This window comes from Microcaecilia unicolor, chromosome 2 (genome assembly GCF_901765095.1).
Source record: "Microcaecilia unicolor chromosome 2, aMicUni1.1, whole genome shotgun sequence".
Lineage (NCBI taxonomy): Eukaryota > Metazoa > Chordata > Amphibia > Gymnophiona > Siphonopidae > Microcaecilia > Microcaecilia unicolor.
The window spans coordinates 482,569,925-482,594,228 of record NC_044032.1 but is presented as its reverse complement, the minus strand read 5'-3'; the positions used below and the strand labels follow the sequence as shown (position 1 = coordinate 482,594,228).

At 42.7% G+C, this 24,304-nt stretch overlaps 1 protein-coding gene across 1 annotated transcript in view; it reads right to left on the bottom strand.

The window, feature by feature from the left end:
* UVSSA (UV stimulated scaffold protein A) overlaps positions 1-24,304 on the bottom strand; it is a 261,433-nt gene that overhangs the window by 205,028 nt on the left and 32,101 nt on the right. Inside the window, 2 exon segments of the mRNA XM_030191086.1 lie at positions 6,745-7,158; positions 15,859-15,979. Of these exon segments, the coding sequence (XP_030046946.1) occupies positions 6,745-7,158; positions 15,859-15,979 (535 nt within the window).

Genomic DNA, 24,304 nt, shown 5'->3' with positions numbered 1-24,304 from the left:
CCACCGTATTGCAGGTTCAATGTGGCTTACATATTGCTAAAAAGGCGGTTACAAAATTTAGATTTGTAGAAGTCTAGTACATAATACAGAAGTGCAATAAACGCTTAGGTTGATATATTAGCATATTGTGAGAGAGGTTAATATTATTGTTTTCCATTTCTGAACTTTTCGTGATGTATGTTGGTGTGGGATTAGACAGATCCAGGGGCGAAAGACTTCTTGAAAAGATGTGTTTTCAGTTTTTTTCTGAATTGTAGGTAGTTTTCTGTGAGTTTCAGGTCTTTGGGTAGTGAGTTCCAAAGTTGTATGCCTATAAAGGAGAGGCTGGTGGTATGTGAAGATTTGTATTTTATACCTTTGCAATTGGGGTAGTGAAGGGTTAGGTAGGTTCTTGCTGTTCTCGTCACGTTTCTTATTGGTAGATCGATAAATTCCGTCATGTAATCTAGTGCGAGTCCGTAGATGATTCTGTAGACTATTATGCATATTTTGAATGCTATGCGAGCGTTAATAGGAAGCCAATGTAAGCTTCTTAGGAGGGGTTTCGCGCTTTTTCGAAGCGTGTTTTTCCGAAGATGAGTCTGGCAGCCGTGTTTTGTGCTGTCTGTAGTTTTCTTATGATTTGATCTTTGCAACCTACGTAAATACTATTGCAGAAGTCTACATGGGTTAGCACCATGGTTTGGATCATGTTGCGGAATGAATCCTTGGGAAAGTAAGGTTTTATATGTTTGAGCTTCCACATAGTGTGGAACATTTTCTTGGTCGTGTTCTTAGCTTGGCTTTCTAGCGTTAGGCTGCAGTCAATTGTTATGCCTAAGATTTTCAAGTGGTCTGAGATTGGGAGGAATGAACCCTGTGCGTTAATTGCCGAGGGGGGAACATTATTGTAATGGGACGAGAAAATGAGACATTGGGTTTTATCTCTATTGAGTAACTTGAATGCCGATGCCCAGGATTCCATGATGGTCATGCTGTTTATTATTTCCTTGGTGATTTCTGTGGGGTTCTGTTTGAAAGGAATATAGATGGTGATGTCATCTGTGTAGAGAAATGGATTGAGGCCTTGTTTGGATAGAGATTTAGCCAGTGGTGTCATCATTAGGTTGAATAATATAGGTGAGAGCGGTGATCCTTGTGGTACCCCACATTCCACTTTCCAAGGTGGAGATATATCTGAGTTTGATTTGACTTGGTATGTTCCGGATGTCAGAAATCCCTTGATGCAGGAGAGTACTTTTCCTGTAATTCCTATCTTGTCGAGGATTCTCAGTAGTATGTGGTGGTCGACCATATCAAATGCGTTTGATAGGTCAAATTGGAGTAGGAGGATGTTTTTACCCCTTGAAATTTCCTGCTTGAATCGGGTCAGGAGTGTGGTTAGTATAGTTTCTATACTGTGCTGAGGTCTGAACCCAGATTGAGATTCGTGCAGTATGTTGAAATCAGTAAGGTGTTCCGTTAGTTGTTTGGCGACTATGGCTTCTGTCAATTTCGTTGTTAGGGGTATGGATGCTATCGGTCTATAATTCGAGGTGTCTTCTGCTTTTTTCCAGGCAGACTGTAGGGAAGGATGGGAAGGTGAACTTTGAGCAGTGAAAACAGAGAACAGGCACTCTGTTCCCTAATCCAGCTCCTGTTTTCCTGCTGTTCTCTCCTCGCCTTCTTTTCTGCCCACACCACCATAAAGAAGATGAGCTTGAAAGAGATACTGCACAGTAAAGTTTAACTATGAAAAAGGGATGAATTATCACAAATTTGGAAGTTAGGAGCAGAAGTGCCAATATTCAAAGCTTAATCTCTGGCTTTGATTAGTATTTCTGCTCACAAATTTCAATCTTGTGTCAATTCAATCCCTTTTATTGTACATTTTAACCAGGGTTTAATTTCTGGTAGAACCCTGAACAACATTTTCACCACCTTTTTCTGGGCCCAGAGGAAGCAGAATGGTGCTAGCAGTATAAATCTGATCTGGCTCCCCCATGGAAACAGAGCAAAACCAGTGGCACAAATCAGCTGCAGCTACCTCATGAAAATGCAGCAGGGCCATCAGTAGGCACGGTTAATTTCTGGCCCCCTTAGTTCCCAGTTGAAGAAGAGGAGAACCTAAAGTGTTGGAGCTGCTTATCGCAAGATAGGAACAGCCACATGGCCTTGATTTTTACATAATGCCCCTATAACTGAGGAGACCATAAGAGAAGAATAAAGTTGAAAAGACAAGAAGTAAATGCCTCTCAATTCCACTGCTGCTTCTTCTCAGGCCCCAATTTAAGGATAGCAACTGCCTGAAGCACCATGGTTTGAAAAGTAACTTGGCTAAACAGCAGCCCAATTCTGGTTGTTCTAATGCAGAAACTTCTCTCCACTGCTTTCTGGTCCTACCTATGGACAGCAGTATCTTAAATCTGGTCCTGCTTCTGCTACATATTGTGTCTGCTTTGTATCCTTGCTGCTGCTTCTTGTGCTGGTTTCTCAAACCCAAGCAAATTTATACCTGACTTCCAGAATAAGGGTAGGGGAAAACGAGTGAAGAAATCAGAGGAAAAGAAAGAAGAGTGAGGGTGGGGAAGAAAAAAAGATATCCCTAGTGATCCTCCATTCTTAGCCATCCTTTACTCACCTGTGTGGCAAGATTTTTTTCAAGAATGTTGGAGAAGGATAAGGAATGTGAAGAGTGTTTGCATACGTGTTGGAAAACAAGGGAGGGAAGGGTGGTGGAAAGTGTCAGTTTATATATTCTTGGCCCTCCCCTTCAGACTTCATCCCCACCCTGCTTCACAGTTTCCACTTACTGTCTGCAAATTAAACACCAAGAATAAATGGCAAACCAGGATTACCCATGTTACCTTCCATTTTAATTCATATTCCAGAACTTCCTAATGAAGACAATACCCTGTACATCATATTATATGTTCAATCAGCTGCTGCAATACGAGTTATATTCTACTAGTAACAAGCTTTGTACCTATATTATAAAGCTTTCTTTCCTTTAGTTCCAAAGGATCAGTCCAGACAAATGGGTTGTGACTAGAGAGCTGCACGGGAACGGAGATAGTGGGAATCCCACAGATATCCTGTGGGGATGGACCAAGGTCCATGGGGATCCCGTAGGGATGGACCCGGGTCCTGCGGGATTCCCGCAGAACCGTAAAACTAACGAAGCTTTGCTTTCCCTCCCCGCATATACCACTTGCAGCGGCAGTGAGAGGATCAGTGGCAGCGGGCAGGAAAGCATAGGGACCTTTCCTGCTCCAAAGCAAGCCACTAGACCACCAAGGTAATCTGAGGTATGTGTAAGGAGGACATCCAGAGCTGGAGTTGTGTGTGGATGGGTGGGAGGGAGGGAGTAGAAGCCAGATGGGGTAGTCTGTTTCCCCTTTCTCACACAGCCGTCATCGCAATACACTCAAAACAAAGCAAACAAACCTATAGCTGCTGATTCCACATTGTTATTTATTGTTGGTAGCATTTTTATTTAATCTTACTTATATTTTCAAACATACCGACTTGTGCAACATGCAGATGTACACAGAGGAAGTATAACGGAATAACTTTTCATAGGTAGAGTAGTAATTTGTTTATAAATTGTAATCAGTGTATCATTTGGAGCAGCTGGTTAAAGGGACACTTTTATATTTGTACAGAGATTTTTTTTTCTCCTGGTAATGGGCCACTAAAACAGACATCATGTTATGAGAATCAGGTGCTCAACATTCAGAGTTTCCATGTATTTATTTACTTATTTATTAAATTTATATCCCACATTAAACATGAGCAGTCTGGAGTGGTACATATAACTGCTTTTGATCTATTGTGTTCAAGTTTGATACTTTTTGGAAGCGGAAGCCAATTGGTTTTGTGAAACATTGTCCAGTTCAGCACACTATTAGCAGCCAAGTTCATACAAAGTTAATTATGTTAGGTGGAAAATAAATCTGTTGGATCAGGCTGCTTGCTATGTGAATATTTAATCACTGTTTCATTATTGATACCAAGTATTACATATTAAGGGTATTTGTTTTAATTCATTTATCTAGTCCTTACATGCACATGGTTTTGCTTTTTAAACCCAAAGGTCTCCTATGATAACATTGTGCATATTTGAATTAGTTTTCCTGTACAAGTTTTGCTTGATTTGTCTTTAATTGAAAAAAAAAAAAAAAAATTAAAACACATCTTGTCTACAAGGGGGGGGGGGGGCTAGGTGGGACCCACAATTGCTAAGACCGGCCCTGCAGATAACTCTACTGATGGCAAAGAGAGGCACTTAACCTAAGTGGAATTATTATTTTCTGCACTGTCTTGAATCATCTTTGAAGGTGGTTCAGAAATTTATTAAACAAATCAAGTGGAGTGGATGAGTAGCATAATGGATAAAGCAGTATGCCGAGAACCAGGGGAGCCTGGTTCAAATCTCACTCTAGCTGCTTGTTATTTTAGAAAAGTCACTTAACCTTCATTGTCCAAGGTTCAAACTCAGATTGTGAGCCCTCCAGAGACAGAAAAATACCTACTATATCTGAATGGACACCACTTCATTAGCTTTTGGGCTTGCGGGCAGTACATAAGGAAGTAAATAAACCTGTGCAGTTTCAGAAAAATTGACCATTTGAAAAGGAATTGGAGAGAAGCTGTCCCACCTACATTCCTGAAGTAGCCCAACTCTTCCAAAGATCACCTTACACAAAACGTGGCTTTTATACATCAGGTGGGTAAGGCCTGAACTTGGAATTTGCCATGGATTAAACACACAAACCAAACAAACATCCATTCAGCAACCAACTGCTCCTTGCATCTACTAGGTATTAGAAAGGCCTACTACCATTAAGATGTGTTACTTTACTGCTAACTAGCATGAATAAGTGGTAAAATAACTTGTTTTAACAGTAGCCTGAATTGATAATTACATCCCTTGTCAACAAAGTAGAACTTCATTTTGCACATTTCTGCTTTGATTGAATTCATAACCTTTTTTCTTAATGGTACTCTATATTTATAAACAAATGACTTTATAGAACAGTTTTATATAAAAAGAATGGCTTACATTAGAATTTAACCACTATTTCAACTACTGAACACAGTTTGTTGTAGGCAGAATCTGAAATTCTTAGACAGCTGGTTTCCTTTTAAAACAGCACACCTTGCTACATGTCCAGAAATGAAGAGCTCCCTACTCAAAAGGTTTTTGAAATCATCATTCTGAAAAATTGGTTGTAATCAAAATGTAAGAAGGTTTATAGAGAAGTTTTTGACCAGCCCACAAGGCCAACAGTTCATAAACTTAATAGTTCTTACAAAGTAAGAACCTTGGAGGCCAGCTTCTAGAAAGAAAAGAAAAGCAGGAACAGTGTGTAAAAAATATTAGAAGGCCAAAGAATGATCTGTTCAACTGCATAATTAAAAAAAAAAAAAAAACCATCAGCATATGGCTTTAAAGTAACGTGTCAAACTCAAATCTATTTGGCTCCTAATGCAGTTTTCATTATGCTGAAAGGGTATAACAGAGTCTGAATTAGTCTCATCTGTATGCTTTTAAAAGATCATGGCAGCTACTAATACCCTCAGTTACCTGGTTTATTTTAACATACAAGATAAGGAAGGGGAACCTATTTATATGTGGTGAGAATGATTCTTTCAATTTGTAATTCAATGTAATTGGATTTAATTATATCAGGGGGCGTGGTTATGATTCACTGGCGCTCTGAGCCTTAACTGTTATTTAAGCAGAGAACTGCACATAGGTGGAATAAGCACAGAGATGGCAGGCACCGATGCAATGTGGAGAAACCTTTTTGTACTTCAGCTATGTGATATTTTATGATACGGTTTGCACCAACAAATATGTTTAAAGTATTCTGACTGAATGTTCCATTTTTTAGTTGACCGGACCACACCCTAAGGCAGCAATTTGTGAAACATGCCGCATATAGGTGGAGGCGTCCGTGCACTGCACTTTATGTAACTTTGTATGGAGAATATGCAATGGATTTAAGATGAAGCATTTTAAAGATATGCTACAAAAGAGTATGAATATGGTGAAAAATATTTTCTAAGAATAAAGTTTCAAGATGGCTGGAATACAAAAGAAGTTGGAGTTAAGTGATGTTACAACCTAATTGAAGTGACTAACAGCTGGGTGGATGATTTTTTACAAACAGAGATACCTTTGCTGATCTTTCAGAACAATTAAGGAGATTTATCGAGTACTGGTCATATAAACATGGCTCAGAGCAATACCAATTAATTTAGTTATTCAGCGGAACAAGAGGCACTACTTTTAAAGCATTCCTCATTGTTGGGGGGGGGGGGGGGTGCAGATGAAGGCTTGACTGCGCCTCAATCATGGACTGATGGGAACACCAGATGAAAAGAGTAGTGAGAGCAGTCTTTCAGTTTGTTTGCACAGTCAGAAATGCACAGGAATATATCTATGACTGAACAGCTTCTGCTTGGCTGCATTTAATCTTGTTTGGAGGGAAAAAAAAAGTTCATATTGTGCCCTTCCAAACCTTATCTGCATGTCTTACACAAAAACAGAATGTCATAGCCCATAGATGGAAAATAACATATACACACAAATACATCACGTTCACCTTTCTTCTAGTTCATAAGGGAAACTACAGGCAGCAAAAAGGAGGTTTCCTCTATTCCAGTAGACTGAAGTCGAGTGCTAACAGGGTCCTGTTGAAAAAGGTGGTTACACAATGTACAGAATTCTAATTTGAAGGGTACAGTGCAACTTACCTGTGGAGATTTCAAGGTTAAGATTATATGTATGAGAACCAAGCCCATGCTTCCTAATAAAGGAATCATCTTCATTCATATCATCTGCTTCACACTCTCTTTCTGAAAGTCCCTTGCCATCTTCTTCCTGATACTCCGAACTGCCCGATATCCCACTTTCACCAGTTTTTTGGTTTAATGTTACAGGAGGCAGGTCCTTGCTACAACAAGGCTGTTCATCATCCAAGGTACCAGGCATGGGTGCTTCGAGCCCCATTTCTTTTTCAACTTGGAAGGAACCAGCTTTGGCCTTATCTTCAGTCCTCCCCAATTCAGATTCAACACCATTCACAGAAAAATCAAAAGGGTCCGGCATTAAAAGCTTGAAACAATTTTCCATCTCGATCAGATTTGCTTGAATTTCTTCCGACATTTCTGTCTCAAAAAAAAAAAAAAAAATCCAAACATATGGCTTTATTTTATGTGTTGAAACCTGACAGATACTCATACATTAAACAGTAAAACAAAATTAAATTTCACCCCTTTATCTGTACTTAAGATGAAAGAAGAACATTCAGAATATCATATGTACTGGGTGAAAGTCATTTTCACACATTTCTAGAGACTTCCATTATCTTTATGGAAGTCAAATTGAGGACTACTGTAACAAAACATGTGGAGGGGGACTTTCAGTATGACATCCAAATCCAATTTTGGACATTTTGTGAAAAATGTAAAAAAAAAAAAAATCCAGCAAAACATGGTCATTTTCAAACCAGAAAAAGATCCAACTTTTTGTTTTGAGAATGGCCATTTGCTAGATGTTTTTGTACTCCGTGAATCCATCTTTTAGGACCATTTTTGAAAAAAAAAGTCCAAGGGAAAAATGCACAAAAACTAGCCATTGGATGTATAAGGTCTCAGCATTCTTAGTCGACTGGCCACACACAAACATCCGAGCAGGATGTACTGCAGTAGACTTCACCTAAAAGGTTCCAGATATACATCTCACAGTTACCCCCTTATATTGTACGGCGAGTCCTCCAAAACCCACCAAAAACCTACTGTACCCAACTGTACACCACTACAATAGCCCTTATGCCTGCAAATGTTCAACTATATGTGGGTACAGTAGGTATTTAGTGTTTTTAGGAGGGCTCACATGTTCCACCACAAGTACAACAGTTCTGAGTAGGATATGGGCCTGGGTCCCCTTCTTTACAGTCCACAAGACTATTCCTGGGACCTGCTTGCTGCTCTAAAAGGAATAGACATCATATCTGAAGCTGTCAGAGTCTGGTATGTACTGTCACATGTTAGGGGGTAGGGAGGGGGTTAGTGGTTATTTGGTCATTTAGGGAACCTTATGGTCACGTAGTCATGATTGAAATGGGTCTAGCCAAAAAAGGTCTTGATTTTGGCCCTAGATGTTTTAATTTTGTTCCATTATTGTAGAAAATGTCTATCTTTTGGTGCTGCCCATGTCCTGCCTAAAACATGCCCTCCAACACGCCCCCTTGAAATTTGGATGAACTGTGGTGCAAAATGTCTAAAATCAGTGTGCTGAAAATCACAACTTGGACATTTTTGTGAGAAAAACATCCCTCTGCCACCTTATGACTTTTTTTTGTTTTAAAAATGAGCTCCTAAATGTTTCTCTTTCCCTTAAAACTACAAAACATAGCTGGCCATTATTATGTTACCTTCTTATTCATCTCCAAACCTAGTCTTGCTGATGCATAATTTGTATACACAAGAGGTATGGTGGCCACTATTATAATTGTTTCGGCATGCAGAGGCTGCAGATTTATTACACATTTGCTTAACATACAAATATACCATGAAATGGTAAATCAAACAATTTTCTAGGTACAGCATAAAATAACTGCAAAAGCCATATCTTTAGCAACTACACATTCAAGAAGGACACTTCAAACACAATCTCTAGGGATGCTACTGTTTGCCACTGAAGTTTGAAGGATAAGTTTATAGTTTATTAAAATTTACTATACCGCTCAATCTAACTTGCAGACTTGAGCGATTTACAAAACCAAGGGTATATAAATAGACAGAAGGGAACTACAATATGAGACAGAAAAGGAATAGATCATTCACATGTAAGAAGAATGTACACACTAAAGAGCAGCAAGTAGGATGGGTCATAGAAGGCAAAAGAAGAGGAGGGGGAACGAGACAGGAGGGGAGAGGAAGAACGGCCTGGAGTCTGAATTTTGACTCCCTCTATAGCGCATCAGGGAGCATTAAAGGCTTGATTTAAAAGCCAGGTTTTTATAGCAGTCTTGAAATTTGTAAAGGACAATTTGTCACGAATGGTTAGAGGAAGAGAATTCCAATGAAAAGGACCAGTGAAGAAAAAGGCATGATGTCTAGTAAATTCTAGCTGGGCAGCTTTTGGGCTTGGGAAAACAAGGCGATGATCATTAAATCAACCACAGAGGATGAGTAGGGGAATATGGAATGGTCAGTGATGTTAGGTAGGCTGGAAGACCCAATCTATGGACACTGAATGCTAACATACGTTTTTCAATAGAGAGTCAATGAAATTTCTGAAATAAAGGGGGACACATGGTCAAACTTACAAGCACGAGTTATCAATCTTACAGCAGTTTTGTATAGATTTAAGTCTTTTTAGATTAGTGTGCGAGCAGACAAGACAGATTATGTTGCAATAGTCAAGTCTTGTTACCAATAGTGGAAGGACAAGGGAGTGAAAATTCTCTTGATCAAAAGGCCGCCAGACTGACCGTAATTACCAGAAAACTGGTTTTGGCTAAGTTGGAAGTTTGCTGAGTGAAAGTGAGATGAGAGTCAAGTATGACTCCCAGATACCAAAAAGAATTAACTGGCTGAACAGAGGTGCCGCAGAGAGTTAGAGGAATGGAGAGAATAGATACCACCCCCACCCCCTCCCCCAATGAACCAACATGCAACAGTGTTAAGTACAAGCTGGAGTGTAGAGAGCCACGAAGAAATAATATCACGACAACGTTGAAGTGTGCTGATATCAAAGTTGAAAGGGCTAGTAGGGAAAAGTAACAGAATGTCATGAGAATAGAAATGAAACGAAACACCTATGGATTGAGTGAGTGTGGTGAGTGGACTTAGGAAAATATTAAAGAGCAGAAAAAACTCAGCCTTGAGGGACTCCACAGGTCAATGGACGTGAGGGAGCAGAGGACGCTGTAGTGCTGTCTTGATAGGAGTGGTTGGAAAGAAAAGAGGTGAACCAGGACTGAGCCAGAGATGCCTAAAGTCCTGAGATGGGACAGCAAATGGTGATAATTTATCAAGTTGAAGGCTGCAGATAGATCTAGTTTAACAGTAAGCACGGCACTGTGTTTGTCCAGGTGGAAATAAATTTCATTTAACACTGATAGGAAAGCTGGTGCTGGGCAGACTTCTATGGTCTGTGCCCTGATCAAGGCTGAATAGATTTGGATGGGCTGGAATGGAGATATTCAGGGGCTTTGACAACAACTTCAGAAATTTTGGAATGGGGCCAGTGCCAGGCAGACTTCTACAGTCTGTGGCCTATAAAGGGCAAAGATAAATCAAGATCAGGTATATACAATGTATCACTTCATATCATATGAAATGAGTTTCTTATTGGGCAGACTGGATGGACTGTTAATGTAGTCAATATAGACTCTATACTAAAGTGGGCCCTAAAACCAGGTTGATGAGGGTGGAGGACGAGGGATTTCTCAATGAAAGATGACTGAGTAAAGACTATTTTCTCTAATATTTTAGAGAGGAAACAGAGGTTGGAGACCGGACAATAATGGGCAGAAGACTGCAGATCTGAAGAGGGCTTCTTGAAAAAGAGGTGCACTAATGCAGATTTCCATCAGGTGAGGGACTTGACCAGAGAGAAGACTCAAAGTTATTACTAGAAGTAATTTAGATAATTGGAGCTCTGAGATCTGTAACCAAAAGGGTGGAATCGAGTCGAGTGCACAGAACTCATCCTTGACAGTACTTTACTCAAAGATACAAGGGTTTGAGGTTGGAAAGATGTCCAAGACAAGGATCCTACAAAAGAGGTAGGAACAGGGGATAGAGTAGTCTGAACCAAGTGAATAGGGGAAAAGGCTACCGGATTTGCAGGAGCTGCTAGTAGGCCTAAGAGGGAGGGAGATGGGGATGCTGGGTCCCCAGGGGAGGGCACAGTTATCTATAAGGTCTTGAACGCTGGTAAAGAAATACTGGGAAAGAGCTGAAGCAGAAGGGCACAAGGACGAGGCTGGTTGCCCGCTAGTGGAATTAGGGGAAGAAGTCAAATTACGAAAAATTGAGAAAAGCTCTTTTGATAAACTGGGAGACTTTTTGAAATGATTTTTAAAGTAGACTGACTTAGATTTCCTCAGGTGAAAACTGTAGTCCTTGAGTCTAGACCTAAAATTTAGAAGATCAGTAGTTTCTAGCCACTTCCACTCAGCCCGACAGAGATGCTGTTTTAAGGAGGCGGAGATCGCTATGGAACCAAGGTTTTTGCTAGAGGGAAAAAAAGAGATTTAAGAGGTTTCAAAGGAGCGATTTGATCCATGAATAAAGATAATACAGAGTAAGGACAGCTAATCTGATCTTCCAACTCCAAGGAGTCAAAGATGAGTAAGAAGGAAAAATGGTACGGATTAATAGTAGGGGGGGGGGGTCAACTTTAGCTAGGTGTCTGGAAAGATTGGGGGGAGATTCAAAAGGACAATGTGCAACATAAAGTGGCACGGTAAAGTAAGTTATGGCATGGTTGGACCAACAGCTTAAGTTTGAGACAAGGCTAGAGGGAGAGAAAGAGGAACCGCATCTTGATATAACTAAATCTAGAGTGTGACCATCACTATAGTAGGAACAGTCACCCATTGATGAAGATCCAGATCAGACAGAATTGACAGAAAGGACCTTGAACGAGGGTGAGATGGACTGTCCATATGGATATTAAATTCACCCAGAATTAAGATATGAAGGTAACGAATGGAGGCGTCTGTAAATGCTTGGAAACAAGTATCCCACTGAGCATGGGATAGAGAAGGGGGGCAGTAAAAAAGAAGAAGTAGCACAAGGGGGGGGGGGGGGTTGGAGTACAAATTCAAACTGCAAGGACCTCAGGATAGAGAAATGGGGGAGAAAGTTCAAAAATCTGTGTGGAAGAAGAAAGCTAGACTGCCACCATTCTTAGATGATCTAGCCAGGGAAATAACATCATAGTCTGCAAGTAAGCAGTTGTAAAAATACTTTTCCTCACAACCAAGTGTTTATGAGGAATCTGAATCCTTAACAGTCATAAGTTTGAGGATATAGAATCCCAACTAAGTCATGATGTCTCAAACATGACTAACTCCCCTATCACTAGACCAGAGGTTTTCAACCCAATCCTCAGGGCACACCCAGCCAGTCGGAGTTTTCAAAATATCCCAATTTGGCTGCTAGTGATTTTCTCAAGATATTCAGACCATCATTTTGGCTTAAGATTTCACTAGTCGTGTGCAGTTCACAGATCCCCTGAGGAAGGGTCCATCTTAGGAGTCAGCACTCAAGAAAAAGATCTAGGTGTCATGGTAGTCAATACACTGAAATCTGCCCCGTGTGCAGTGGCAGACAAAAAAGCAAACAGGATGCTAGGAATCATTAGGAAAGGGATGCAAAAATAAGACTATTATAATGCCTCAGGATCATTCCACGGTGCGACCTCACCTTGAGTACTGAATTCAATTCTGGTCGTTGTATCTCAAAAAAAGATATAGCAGAAATAGAAAAGGTTCAAAGAAGTGCAATCATAATGATAAAGGGGATGGAACTCCTCCCATATAAGAAAAGGCTAAAGAGGTTAAGGCTCTTCAGCTTGGAAAAGATACAACTGAGGGGTGGATATGACTGAGGTCTATGAAACCCTGAGTGGTGTAGAACGGGTAGAAGTGAATCGATTTTTCACTCTTTCAAGAAGTACAGAGATCAGTGGACATATGATGAAATTACATGGAAATGCTTTTACAACAAATAGGAGGAAATATTTTTTCACTCAAATACTAGTTAAGGTCTGGAACACACTACCAGAGAATGTGGTAACTGCAGTTACCTATCTGGATATAAAAAAGGTTTGGACAAGTTCCTGGAGGAAAACTCCATAGTCTGTTATTGATATGAATATGGAGGAAGCTGCTGCTTGCCCCAGGATTGGTAGAATGGAATGTTGCTACTAATTGGGTTTCTGTCAGGTACTTGTAACTTGGATTGGCCACTGTTGAAAGAGGGCTACTGGGCTACAGGAACCACTGGTCTGACCCACAATGGGTATTCTTATGTTCTTATGACTGCGTTAAGTTCATCCTTGTTTCTGCATATGAAAACTGTACTGAGACACTTTTATGGAATACAGAGACTTTTTATCTTGAACACCATCCTGTTGTATTCCACTGTTCGAGTTCGATCTAGACCATACACTGACACTTGTTCAGGCCTGCAGTGGCACAGCTGTGACCTACAAGACTTTATACAACTACTACTACAACTAGATACACAAGCTCTAAACTTACTAATTCCAACACATATAGAATTGTTTTGTTTAATGCGATCTAGCAAGTAGCATCTCTACAAACTAATCTAGAAATCATACTGAAATTTACAATTTCTGAACGGGAGCCAAAATGCAGGAAACCTTTCCTAATATTTTTTTTTTAATGACATCAGTGCTCCTGAAATGTCACTAAGTTGATATCGAAGCAAATGACCAATGTCAGAAAGATGAAGATACTGGAAGGATGAACAACCCTTCTGCTGACTGCTACATTGTCAGATTACTAAGATACCTTTACATTTCACTTTATCTGGTCATCAAGAAAAAGGATAAGCCATATGTCAAGGAAAGTGCCAGAAACTGGAAACACAGACTGCCTCTTTAAAAGTAGCCAGCTTGACAGTAATGAAACTTAGGATTTTAAATTTTCCTCGTGCCCTCTACAGCTCTGAAGGAATAATCCTAGAAGAATCAATTCCTCCACTACAGAAAATATTCTATTTGCCTTTTTTAAGATGCGAGTAAAAGGAAGGTCATCAGAGCTGATAATACCTGACTGGTTCTGTCATGTAAAGGGCTAGAACGCAGTTCTGCCAGGATCACTTTCACCTATATGTGATTATTTCTTTGTTAATTGATATATGTACTCCCATTTTTCTATGGATCTCTCCTTTCATTGTTGGGACTTGGTAGAAGACAGTAGTCAAACAAAAATTGGAAGACACCATAAAATAAGTGTCAGGATGGCCATTGGCTTAGTTTATTCTTCCAAGAAAAAAAATGTATAAAATACTACTACTACTAATCATTTCTATAGCGCTACAAGGCATATGCAGCGCTGTACACCATATACAAAAAGACAGTCCCTGCTCAAAGAGATTACAATCTAGATAAAGTACTAAAAATCAGGGCCCCGTTTACTAAGGTGTGTTAGTGTTTTTAGCATGCCTAACCATGTAGGCGCCTATAGGGATATTGTAGGTATGTATATGGTTAACGCACCTATAACGCTGTTTAGTAAACAGGGTTCATACTTTGCAAAGGCAGCATATATTTTACGAAAGAATGGAGACCTTACTTAAAGTTTGTAAACAGAAATATTAATTTGCCTTCTTACTATGGGCCCTGTTTACTAAGTCGCACTAGCGTTTTTAGTATGCTCAACGTACAGATTTTTAGCATGTGCTAAAAAACACTAGCATACCTTAGTAAACAGGGCCCTATATTTTGACACAACACATTATCAGCAATAGTTACAAATGCATGCTACCTACTCCTGCTGAAATTCTGCACACACAAAAAAAAAAATCAAAATTCTACTCATTAAAATTTGAAAATTCTGCAAGTTTATTAGTCATAATTTAACCATTACAGCCCTCTCCCTGTACACAGATACCATCCATATTTTTTCCAGCATCCATATTTTTTTCCAGCCCCCTTTCCTGTACCCACACATAGCATCCATCTTTACAGCCCCTTTCCCTCCCTCCCCCTACACATAGCCCACCTTTTTTACAGCCTCCCTCCCTCCATCCACACACAAAAGGATCCACCTTTTCTTTTACAGCCCTCCCTCCACAGAATCCTTTTTTTTTTTTTTTTTAACAACTCTCTCTCTCTCCACCCACCCACATACAAATTTTTTCAGCCACCCCTGCACTCACCTATAAGGCAGGAAGAGGAGTAGCAGCTGAACGGGAGTACCTCTTTGGGGCAGGAAAGAGCCCCACTCTTTCCTGCCCACTGCTGCTGCTCTGGGCCAGTGCCACAGCTTTTTACAAACAGACGCCGAGACTTCTAGCAGCAGTCTCATGAGATTACTGCTTGAAGTCTCAGCAAGCATTTTGAAAAAGCAGTGGGACCTAGTCACTAATATCACATATTAACACAACTGGCACAGTTAGTATCAAGTTAAATACAGACTAAATTAATTTAAAAAAAAAAAAAAAGTTATGAGAGGCTCATGGACTTGCTTAGAATGATCACCAAACCCTCTCCCCTCCAAGAGAAATGTGCCATATTCATATTCTGAAAATGTACATCTGGATTCTCTGCAGGTGCTGATACTCTATTGATCGATGTAAGAATTACCCTAAAGCAATGGTGGGCAATCTTTTATACACATAGGGCAGCATGAATGTCAGTACTATAACTAACAAGTCGCCACACTATATAAAGTTGGAACCGGAAACGCACAAAGCTACATCGACCTTCTGTGACAAATAAGTAAAATTTAATTAAAAATGATAAAATGCTAGAATGGCTATTCTGAAAATATTTGCTAAATACAGTATTTAAAAATCACCAAACCTCTGGTTAATAACATTTTTTTGTGTATGCGTCCCATGTTCTTGCGAGCCACATAAAATTCAATGGTAGGCCACAGGTTGACCACCCCTGTCCTAAAGGATGCACACGAGTTTCTGAGACCACACAAGTTCCTGCTTCACGCCAGCCTGATGGACCTATGTGGTCTCAAAAGCTCACATACAACTTTGCATAATTCTTAAGCTGTTCCAATAGAACATCAACATCTGCAAAGAATCCAGGACCAAAACAACTACTGGAATGTTATTTAAAAATCTGCCTTATTTAATCCTTGCCTTGCATTTCTTCTGCAGCCTGTTTTGCTTTTTCCTTATAAATATTCTCCAAACGTCTCTGTTTTTCCTCTTCTCTTTTCCTTTCAGCCAAAGTTCTGGCACTCGTATCTTGAAAGTCCACCTGAACAGAAAGTGAGAAAAGGACTTAACAGAATGTATATACAGATCAGTTTCTAATAAGTTGGTATATTTTGGCCAGGTTTATATACATTTTAAAAAAAAATCATCCTCAGGCTGCTGCACTTCCTATGCTATACATATATGAGGCATATTTTCAAAGCACTTAGCCTTCCAAAGTTCAATAGGTTTCTATGGAACTTTGGAAGGCTAAGTGCTTTGAAAATATGCCTCATAGTAACATAGTAGATGACGGCAGAAAAAGACCTGCACGGTCCATCCAGTCTGCCCAACAAGATATGAAACTCATATGTGCTACTTTTTGTGTATACCCTACCTCGATTTGTACCTGTCCTCTTCAGGGCACAAACCGTACAAGTCTGCCCAGCACTATCCCCGCCTCCCAACCACCAGCCCCGCCTCTCACCACTGGCTCTGCCACCCAATCTCGGCTAAGTTCCTTAGGATCCATTCCTTCTGAACAGGATTCCTTTATGTTTATCCCACGCATGTTTGAATTCCATTACCGTTTTTATTTCCACCACCTCCTGCGGGAGAGCATTCCAAGCATCCACCACTCTCTCCGTGAAGAAATACTTCCTGACATTTTTCTTGAGTCTGCCCCCCTTCAATCTCATTTCATGTCCTCTCGTTCTACTGCCTTCCCCTCTCCGAAAAAGGTTCGTTTGCGGATTAATACCTTTCAAATACTTGAACGTCTTTATCATATCACCCCTGTTTCTCCTTTCCTCCAGGGTATACATGTTCAGGTCAACAAGTCTCTCCTCACACGTCTTGTAACGCAAATCCCATACCATTCTCGTAGCTTTTCTTTGCACTATATTAAGAGGCAGATGCACTAAAGCTAAATGAGCCTTTAATGACTCTCCAACGAGGAAAATTTGATCCGTTGCATGCATCAAAGGGCTTTTACCGAGGAAGCCAGCAGCTAACGAAAACGGAATGGAGATGAGCAATTAGTGTGAAAACCCCATTGAAACGACATGCACTAACCTTTTCCGATTGCCTTTACGCAGGAAAAAGGCAGGAAAACTAACGAGAGGTCTGGACCACTCGTTAGGTCAGCTCTGTGGCAGGAAAAATCATTAAGAGAAAAAATAAACAAACTTTGAGCCAATCCCAGCGCATTAGCAGAGCTAAAAGCGCTGTGATTGGTCCAAAGGACGTCAGAAAAACAAAAATAAATAAAAATAAAAAAAGGATCGGGAGGGGGCAAGGGCGCTCATCAGGAGCGTCCTGTACGGACGGCCTTGCCCCCCCCCCCCCGCTGCTCGCCACTTTCCGCCGCTCCCCCCACCCCGAAAAAGCAAAATTCGAGCAGCCCCTGCCCCCCTCCCTTCCTCACTACTCTCTCACCTCTGCTCCGCCTCCCGACATCCTCCGTCCTGTGCCCCGCCCCCTTTTGGGGTCGTCGCCGCCATTCCCCTCTTCCATCGGGCCCCCCTCCCTCTTACCGGGCCCGTGCAGCGCCTCTCTCCTCTGTCCGAAGGTGCTGCACGGGCAAGAAAAAAGCTGATGGCTGCCTTCGCCCAGCTTCGATGGCGCGTCTTTCTCCTGCTGGGCCTGCCCCTGTCTGACGTCAGTAACCTACAGACTATTTTCCCAGTTGGCTGGCAGAGAATCACTAACATTAACACATGCTTTTGGACTACCTGGCACACCTTGCACAAACTAACCCCCCCCCCCCCCCCCCCCCCCCCCCCCCCCCCCCCGTTTACTAAGCCATGCTAGCGGCTGCAGTGCACTAATGCTGACAGAGTCCACTCACTTCGAATGGGCTGTGTCGGCATTGCCACGCAGCTCAGTAAACAAGGGGGTAAGTCTAGGACAACAAAGCTCTGACAGTCTCTTTTAGCAAAAATAAAACTCTCTGTACTTTCTAACCACTATGAAACTGTGAAAACATTTCCCATTGTCAATATCAGCACTATAGTAGTTGCAACCTAACAACAATACAACATGCCATCAATGCAGCAGCAACATGCTTCCTGAGATAGTGATGATGCTTAAACATGAATTTACTAGAGGCAAACTCCCATGGCAGAAAGCCAAAGGCAACCAAAATTATTAATCTGGACACTGGTTTTCATTAATAGATGGCCTTGATATCTAAAACGCTTATTAGGGGAACAATTCAGTGCCATTCAGATAAAATAATTTAGTGTATAATCAATGTAGGCTACAGTTAGATGTGTTACTTTACTGTCAACCCCAGTTACTAGTAACTAGGTCTCACTGCAATAAAATGGGGCTTGAGGTACAATAGCACTAATTACTGGTAAAATAACACCTCCTAACGACAGACCATATAGAACTATTCCCCTAAATGAATAAATCACTACCCAGCCTGAGATGGAAATATGATGCTCTGCAAACACACTAATAGCAAAATACAAATTACATAAACTTAAAAACATACAGCAGCTCAGTGGCACATTCCCAGGTCAAGCATCTGCTCTCCATGTCTATCAGGGCTGGAAATTAAAAAATGGCACGGGGACAAACTTTATCCCAATCCCCGTGGGTTCTGTCTCCATCCCCACCCCATCTCTGCAGGCCCTGTCTCCATCCCCGCCCCCGCAGGTTCTTTCCCCGTCCCGTGGGCTCTGTCCTCATCTGCAGAAGCCTTGAACACTTATGATTTTATATTTAAATCTTTTTATTAAAGTATAAAAAGAAACAATATGCTGTGCATAAATTACAAATAGAAAACAATAACAACAACGAGCAGCTATAATAACCCTCCTTCCCACCACCACCTTCTACCCTTCCAACTAGAAAATGATATGGGGGACAAAGTTTGTCCCTGTCCTTGTGGGCTCTGTCCCCATCCCCATCCCCAACCCATCCCTGTGTCTTTCTCTACTGGAAATGCCTTGGGTGCAACAATCACAGCAGATGGGGGGGAAAGAGGTTTTTAAAACAGCAAAAAACAGAGACCACCAGGAGGATAATGTCGTCACTGGAGCCACACTCTGTTAATTTTACTGTTGAACTGACACAGTTGTTTTTCAGAAAGTCTCTGCATCAGGGGTCCTAGCATTAAAAAAACATTATATAAATAAGCACATAAAATGTTGCAAAAATTTTCATACTTTTAGATGTAAGAAACATATACATATAAAAACATCACAATTCAAACATAAGCAATACTTTTAAAAGAATTAAATGAAAGAAGCATACTTCATATAAACAGACATACAGTGGTGGAAATAAGTATTTGATCCCTTGCTGATTTTGTAAGTTTGCCCACTGACAAAGACATGAGCAGCCCATAATTGAAGGGTAGGTTATTGGTAACAGTGAGAGATAGCACATCACAAATTAAATCCGGAAAATCACATTGTGGAAAGTATATGAATTTATTTGCATTCTGCAGAGGGAAATAAGTATTTAATCCCTCTGGCAAACAAGACCTAATACTTGGTGGCAAAACCCTTGTTGGCAAGCACAGCGGTCAGACGTCTTCTGTAGTTGATGATGAGGTTTGCACACATGTCAGGAGGAATTTTGGTCCACTCCTCTTTGCAGATCATCTCTAAATCATTAAGAGTTCTGGGCTGTCGCTTGGCAACTCGCAGCTTCAGCTCCCTCCATAAGTTTTCAATGGGATTAAGGTCTGGTGACTGGCTAGGCCACTCCATGACCCTAATGTGCTTCTTCCTGAGCCACTCCTTTGTTGCCTTGGCTGTATGTTTTGGGTCATTGTCGTGCTGGAAGACCCAGCCACGACCCATTTTTAAGGCCCTGGCGGAGGGAAGGAGGTTGTCACTCAGAATTGTACGGTACATGGCCCCATCCATTCTCCCATTGATGCGGTGAAGTAGTCCTGTGCCCTTAGCAGAGAAACACCCCCAAAACATAACATTTCCACCTCCATGCTTGACAGTGGGGACGGTGTTCTTTGGGTCATAGGCAGCATTTCTCTTCCTCCAAACACGGCGAGTTGAGTTCATGCCAAAGAGCTCAATTTTTGTCTCATCTGACCACAGCACCTTCTCCCAATCACTCTCGGCATCATCCAGGTGTTCACTGGCAAACTTCAGACGGGCCGGCACATGTGCCTTCCGGAGCAGGGGGACCTTGCGGGCACTGCAGGATTGCAATCCGTTATGTCGTAATGTGTTACCAATGGTTTTCGTGGTGACAGTGGTCCCAGCTGCCTTGAGATCATTGACAAGTTCCCCCCTTGTAGTTGTAGGCTGATTTCTAACCTTCCTCATGATCAAGGATACCCCACGAGGTGAGATTTTGCGTGGAGCCCCAGATCTTTGTCGATTGACAGTCATTTTGTACTTCTTCCATTTTCTTACTATGGCACCAACAGTTGTCTCCTTCTCGCCCAGCGTCTTACTGATGGTTTTGTAGCCCATTCCAGCCTTGTGCAGGTGTATGATCTTGTCCCTGACATCCTTAGACAGCTCCTTGCTCTTGGCCATTTTGTAGAGGTTAGAGTCTGACTGATTCACTGAGTCTGTGGACAGGTGTCTTTCATACAGGTGACCATTGCCGACAGCTGTCTGTCATGCAGGTAACGAGTTGATTTGGAGCATCTACCTGGTCTGTAGGGGCCAGATCTCTTACTGGTTGGTGGGGGATCAAATACTTATTTCCCTCTGCAGAATGCAAATAAATTCATATACTTTCCACAATGTGATTTTCCGGATTTAATTTGTGATGTGCTATCTCTCACTGTTACCAATAACCTACCCTTCAATTATGGGCTGCTCATGTCTTTGTCAGTGGGCAAACTTACAAAATCAGCAAGGGATCAAATACTTATTTCCACCACTGTACATGGAGGGGCAAAATGGAAAGATCGTCCAAGTACGAATTAGGGCGTTCTTACGAAAACGTCCAAAAATAGACCTGTATAATGGAAAAATAGTGTGGGCGTTTTTCGATAATCGATTATCCCTGTAAGAAAACAATCAAATGACGAGCGCATAAGCGTGACTAAATTGGGCGCCCTAACACGGTCGATTATTACAGGTGCAAACGACCAAATCACGTGGTGTGTAAAATAATGTACATAGGTGTATCGCAAGTACAGTACATGTTGTTCAGGCCATCCAGGTACGGAAATATATGAGGAACGCATATATGTGTCAACTACAGACATATCATGCTGCTCCACCCATACTTTCATCATATGTGCCCATCTGAATGTGCGGATCTGCATGCACTGTACACCTACTGAACATGCAGTAAATGCATATTGTGTATATGTGAAAAGGGTCGGGTGGGGTGCGTCATACTCATCTATAGAAGCCACGTTTCACACTCCTGCAGGCATGTGCACGTCAAAGACATCTATGCTTACGAGGGCGTCCACGTGCTGATAGGGGCCATATATGGAATGGTCATCCATATATGGAGCTGTGCGTGAAACGACGTCCCTCACGCAAGGTCGTCTATATAAGGCACTTCTTTTCCAACACGTGGGAAAATGGCACAACGCAGAGAACCAAATTTTGGACAGGAGGAGAGCCTGCTGCTCGTCCGCCTCTGCCTAAGGCACCGGCATCGCCTGTTTGTTGAACACCACCACCTGCCCCCCAGGCTGCAGGCCATGCGAGCCTGGTCCCGCATCCGGGACAGGCTAGAAAGGTAAAGTTATGGCCCAACCCCCCTCCCCTCCTGTACCTACACATATAACAGCTCCGTCATCAATGTCACCAGCAGTAACTGGAGTGTCCATGCAAGGATCATGAGTAATATAGGAACATGCACAATCACTAATAATTTGTATGTTATTGAAACGACCACCATTCCCACATCCCTACAAGAATGTATTTCGTTAGGTTAGGTATGTGACATTTGCTATTAGTGTTATGTGACAATTTCGTTAGTTATGTGAAGGCCACATTTTCCAACCCCTCTTTGGAGCCTCCGAATAGTGGAAGCATGAGACCAATGAAACCTATACCATACTTTATAACATGGTCATGATAACACATATAAAGTAGTTTAACAAGCATACATTATAATGTATACAAACGGTACTGTCTGGCCTCATGGCCACCTCTCTGGCATCATCTGCATAGGAACCAACTCGGTGGCTGCTGTGGGTGCTTCACCACCCCACCCCCAATATCAAATATGTATGGAGGGAGGGGTCATCTCCACTGGGGGTTCCACCCCCCAAAATGGAAAAAAGGTGGCTCCTATGATTCACTACCAATGGAGGTGCCCCCCCCCCCCAACACTGTAGACCCTCTCTCTCTGGTATGTGAATAGCAAATGAATGTGTGCAGAGGACAAAAAGGACCAACACCCCTGACCCCTGCTCTACAAACTTATATCTTACAGACGCTTTGGAGTCCACCGGGACCTCGAGTCCCTCCGGAGGCGGTTCCGGCGGGTGAGGCGGGAGAGGCCCGACCTCATCCGGGCGGTGCGAAGGCACCTCAGGGCTCGCCGTAAGTATTCAAAAACAGGACACCTGTACAGATTACTACATACATTTCATGAATAAAGCAAATGTGTTGTACAATATCACTTCCCATGTGCCTAATAGCCACCTAGTAATACCAATCTGTCCCAGATCAAGGATGCAGGTTGCAGGGGTTCTCCCATGAGCGTGCCTGCAACGTCCGACCAGCCCCCCGAGATGAATGAGATGATATGCCACACTTTACTATTCCCCTTATTGTGATGGCTGATTACTGTGTCCTGGTACAGCTGCCTGAGGCCCTACTTGTACTGCATGTTATGGCCTAAATCACATAAAAGAATTGTGCTCAACACCCTTCCCACTGCCCCCCCCCCCCCCCACCAATAACTCCTACAACAACTGCCCATCAACCCCTCGTTGCATCTCACAATGCAAACATGCTGGTCAGCAATGAATTTGGTATGGCAACATGTCCTGCGTGGTGTGTGTCAGAGGAGGGTCCAGGGTTCTGTTTCATGTCATCTGATGCAGCTCATTCCCCATGGGCATAGGCTACGCCTTACCACACCCTGCCCCATCCCCTGCCTCACGCCACCCAGCTACTGCACTATGCAAGCCATGGTGTATGCACTGATCTCAATCACACTCCTTTTTACATACACAGGGCTCCACCAGCAGGAAGCTGAGCGGCAGGATGAGGAGGGCCACCACCTCCAGGAGGAGGAGGAGCAGGAGCACATGGATGAGGAGGAGGAGGAGGAGGAGCAGCAGCCAGGCCAGGAGGCGGCCCACCAGGAGGAGGAGGAGGACTCGGAGGAGGGAGTCCTCATCATAGATGAGGACAATCATGAGGACCCGTCCCCACCTGCAGCTCCGTGTGAGGCCTCTCCCTCCCCTCAGGCAGCGCCATCGCCATCGCCTGGCCCACCTCCATCCCCTGGGCCAGCGTCCGTGTCCCCTGGCCCACCTCCATCCCCTGGGCCAGCTTCCGTGTCCCCTGGGCCATCTTCCGTGTCCCCTGGCCCACCTCCAGCCTTTGGGCCAGCTACTGTGGTCCGCCTCCTGCAGCAGCTGGTAGATGGCCAGCAGCAGCTTATAGTTGGCCAGCACCAGCTGCTGCAGGAGGTGAGACCCCTACGGCAGGGCAATGAGCAGCTCCAGGGCCCACTAAGGGTACTGCTGGGGCTGCTCATTGCCCTGCTACAGAGGGCCTTGCTAAGAGGGCGTGGCCGCCCTTAATTGAAATAGGGGGGGCCTGTTGGGGGTGTGGGGAGTGGGTGGGGGAGGGAATTGTTGGGGTTGTGTGTGGGAGGGAAATGTTGGGGTTGTGTGGGGAGTTGTGGGGGGGAGGAGGGCATTGTTGGGGCTTATTTTGTAGGGGTGGGGGTGGGGGGAAATAAATGTTTTGTTACAATATAACTATCAGTGTGTGTGTGTGTGTTTGTCTCCCTTGTGCATTACATATCACCAAATGGTGCTGTTGAGTTGAGAGGAAGGAGGCAGCAATATGCATAGCATTAAATGTGCTGTGTGAATGAGAAGGTGATGTATGTCTGAGAATGTTGGCCATACAGAACGCCACCTGTTCATTCCAACCTGCATGCCCATATGTGCAGGGGGGTTGGGCCAGGGAGGCTGGATGGATATTTGTGTTCATTAATAAAAATGGCCAGCCAGCATCTCTCTCTCCCTCCCACCCCTCCACCATACTGACCCACAATACAGAGTGCCATCAATAAGAGATTAATAGTGTACCACGTGTGATCTGCCAGGTACACACTTCCACATAACTCCAGGTACCACATACACAGTGTTTGCTGTCTGATGGACACATATCCTTACCCACAATCCACATTGGTGGGGGGGGGGCCCAAGAAGGACCTACAAACAGCTGGCTCATATTTTCACATT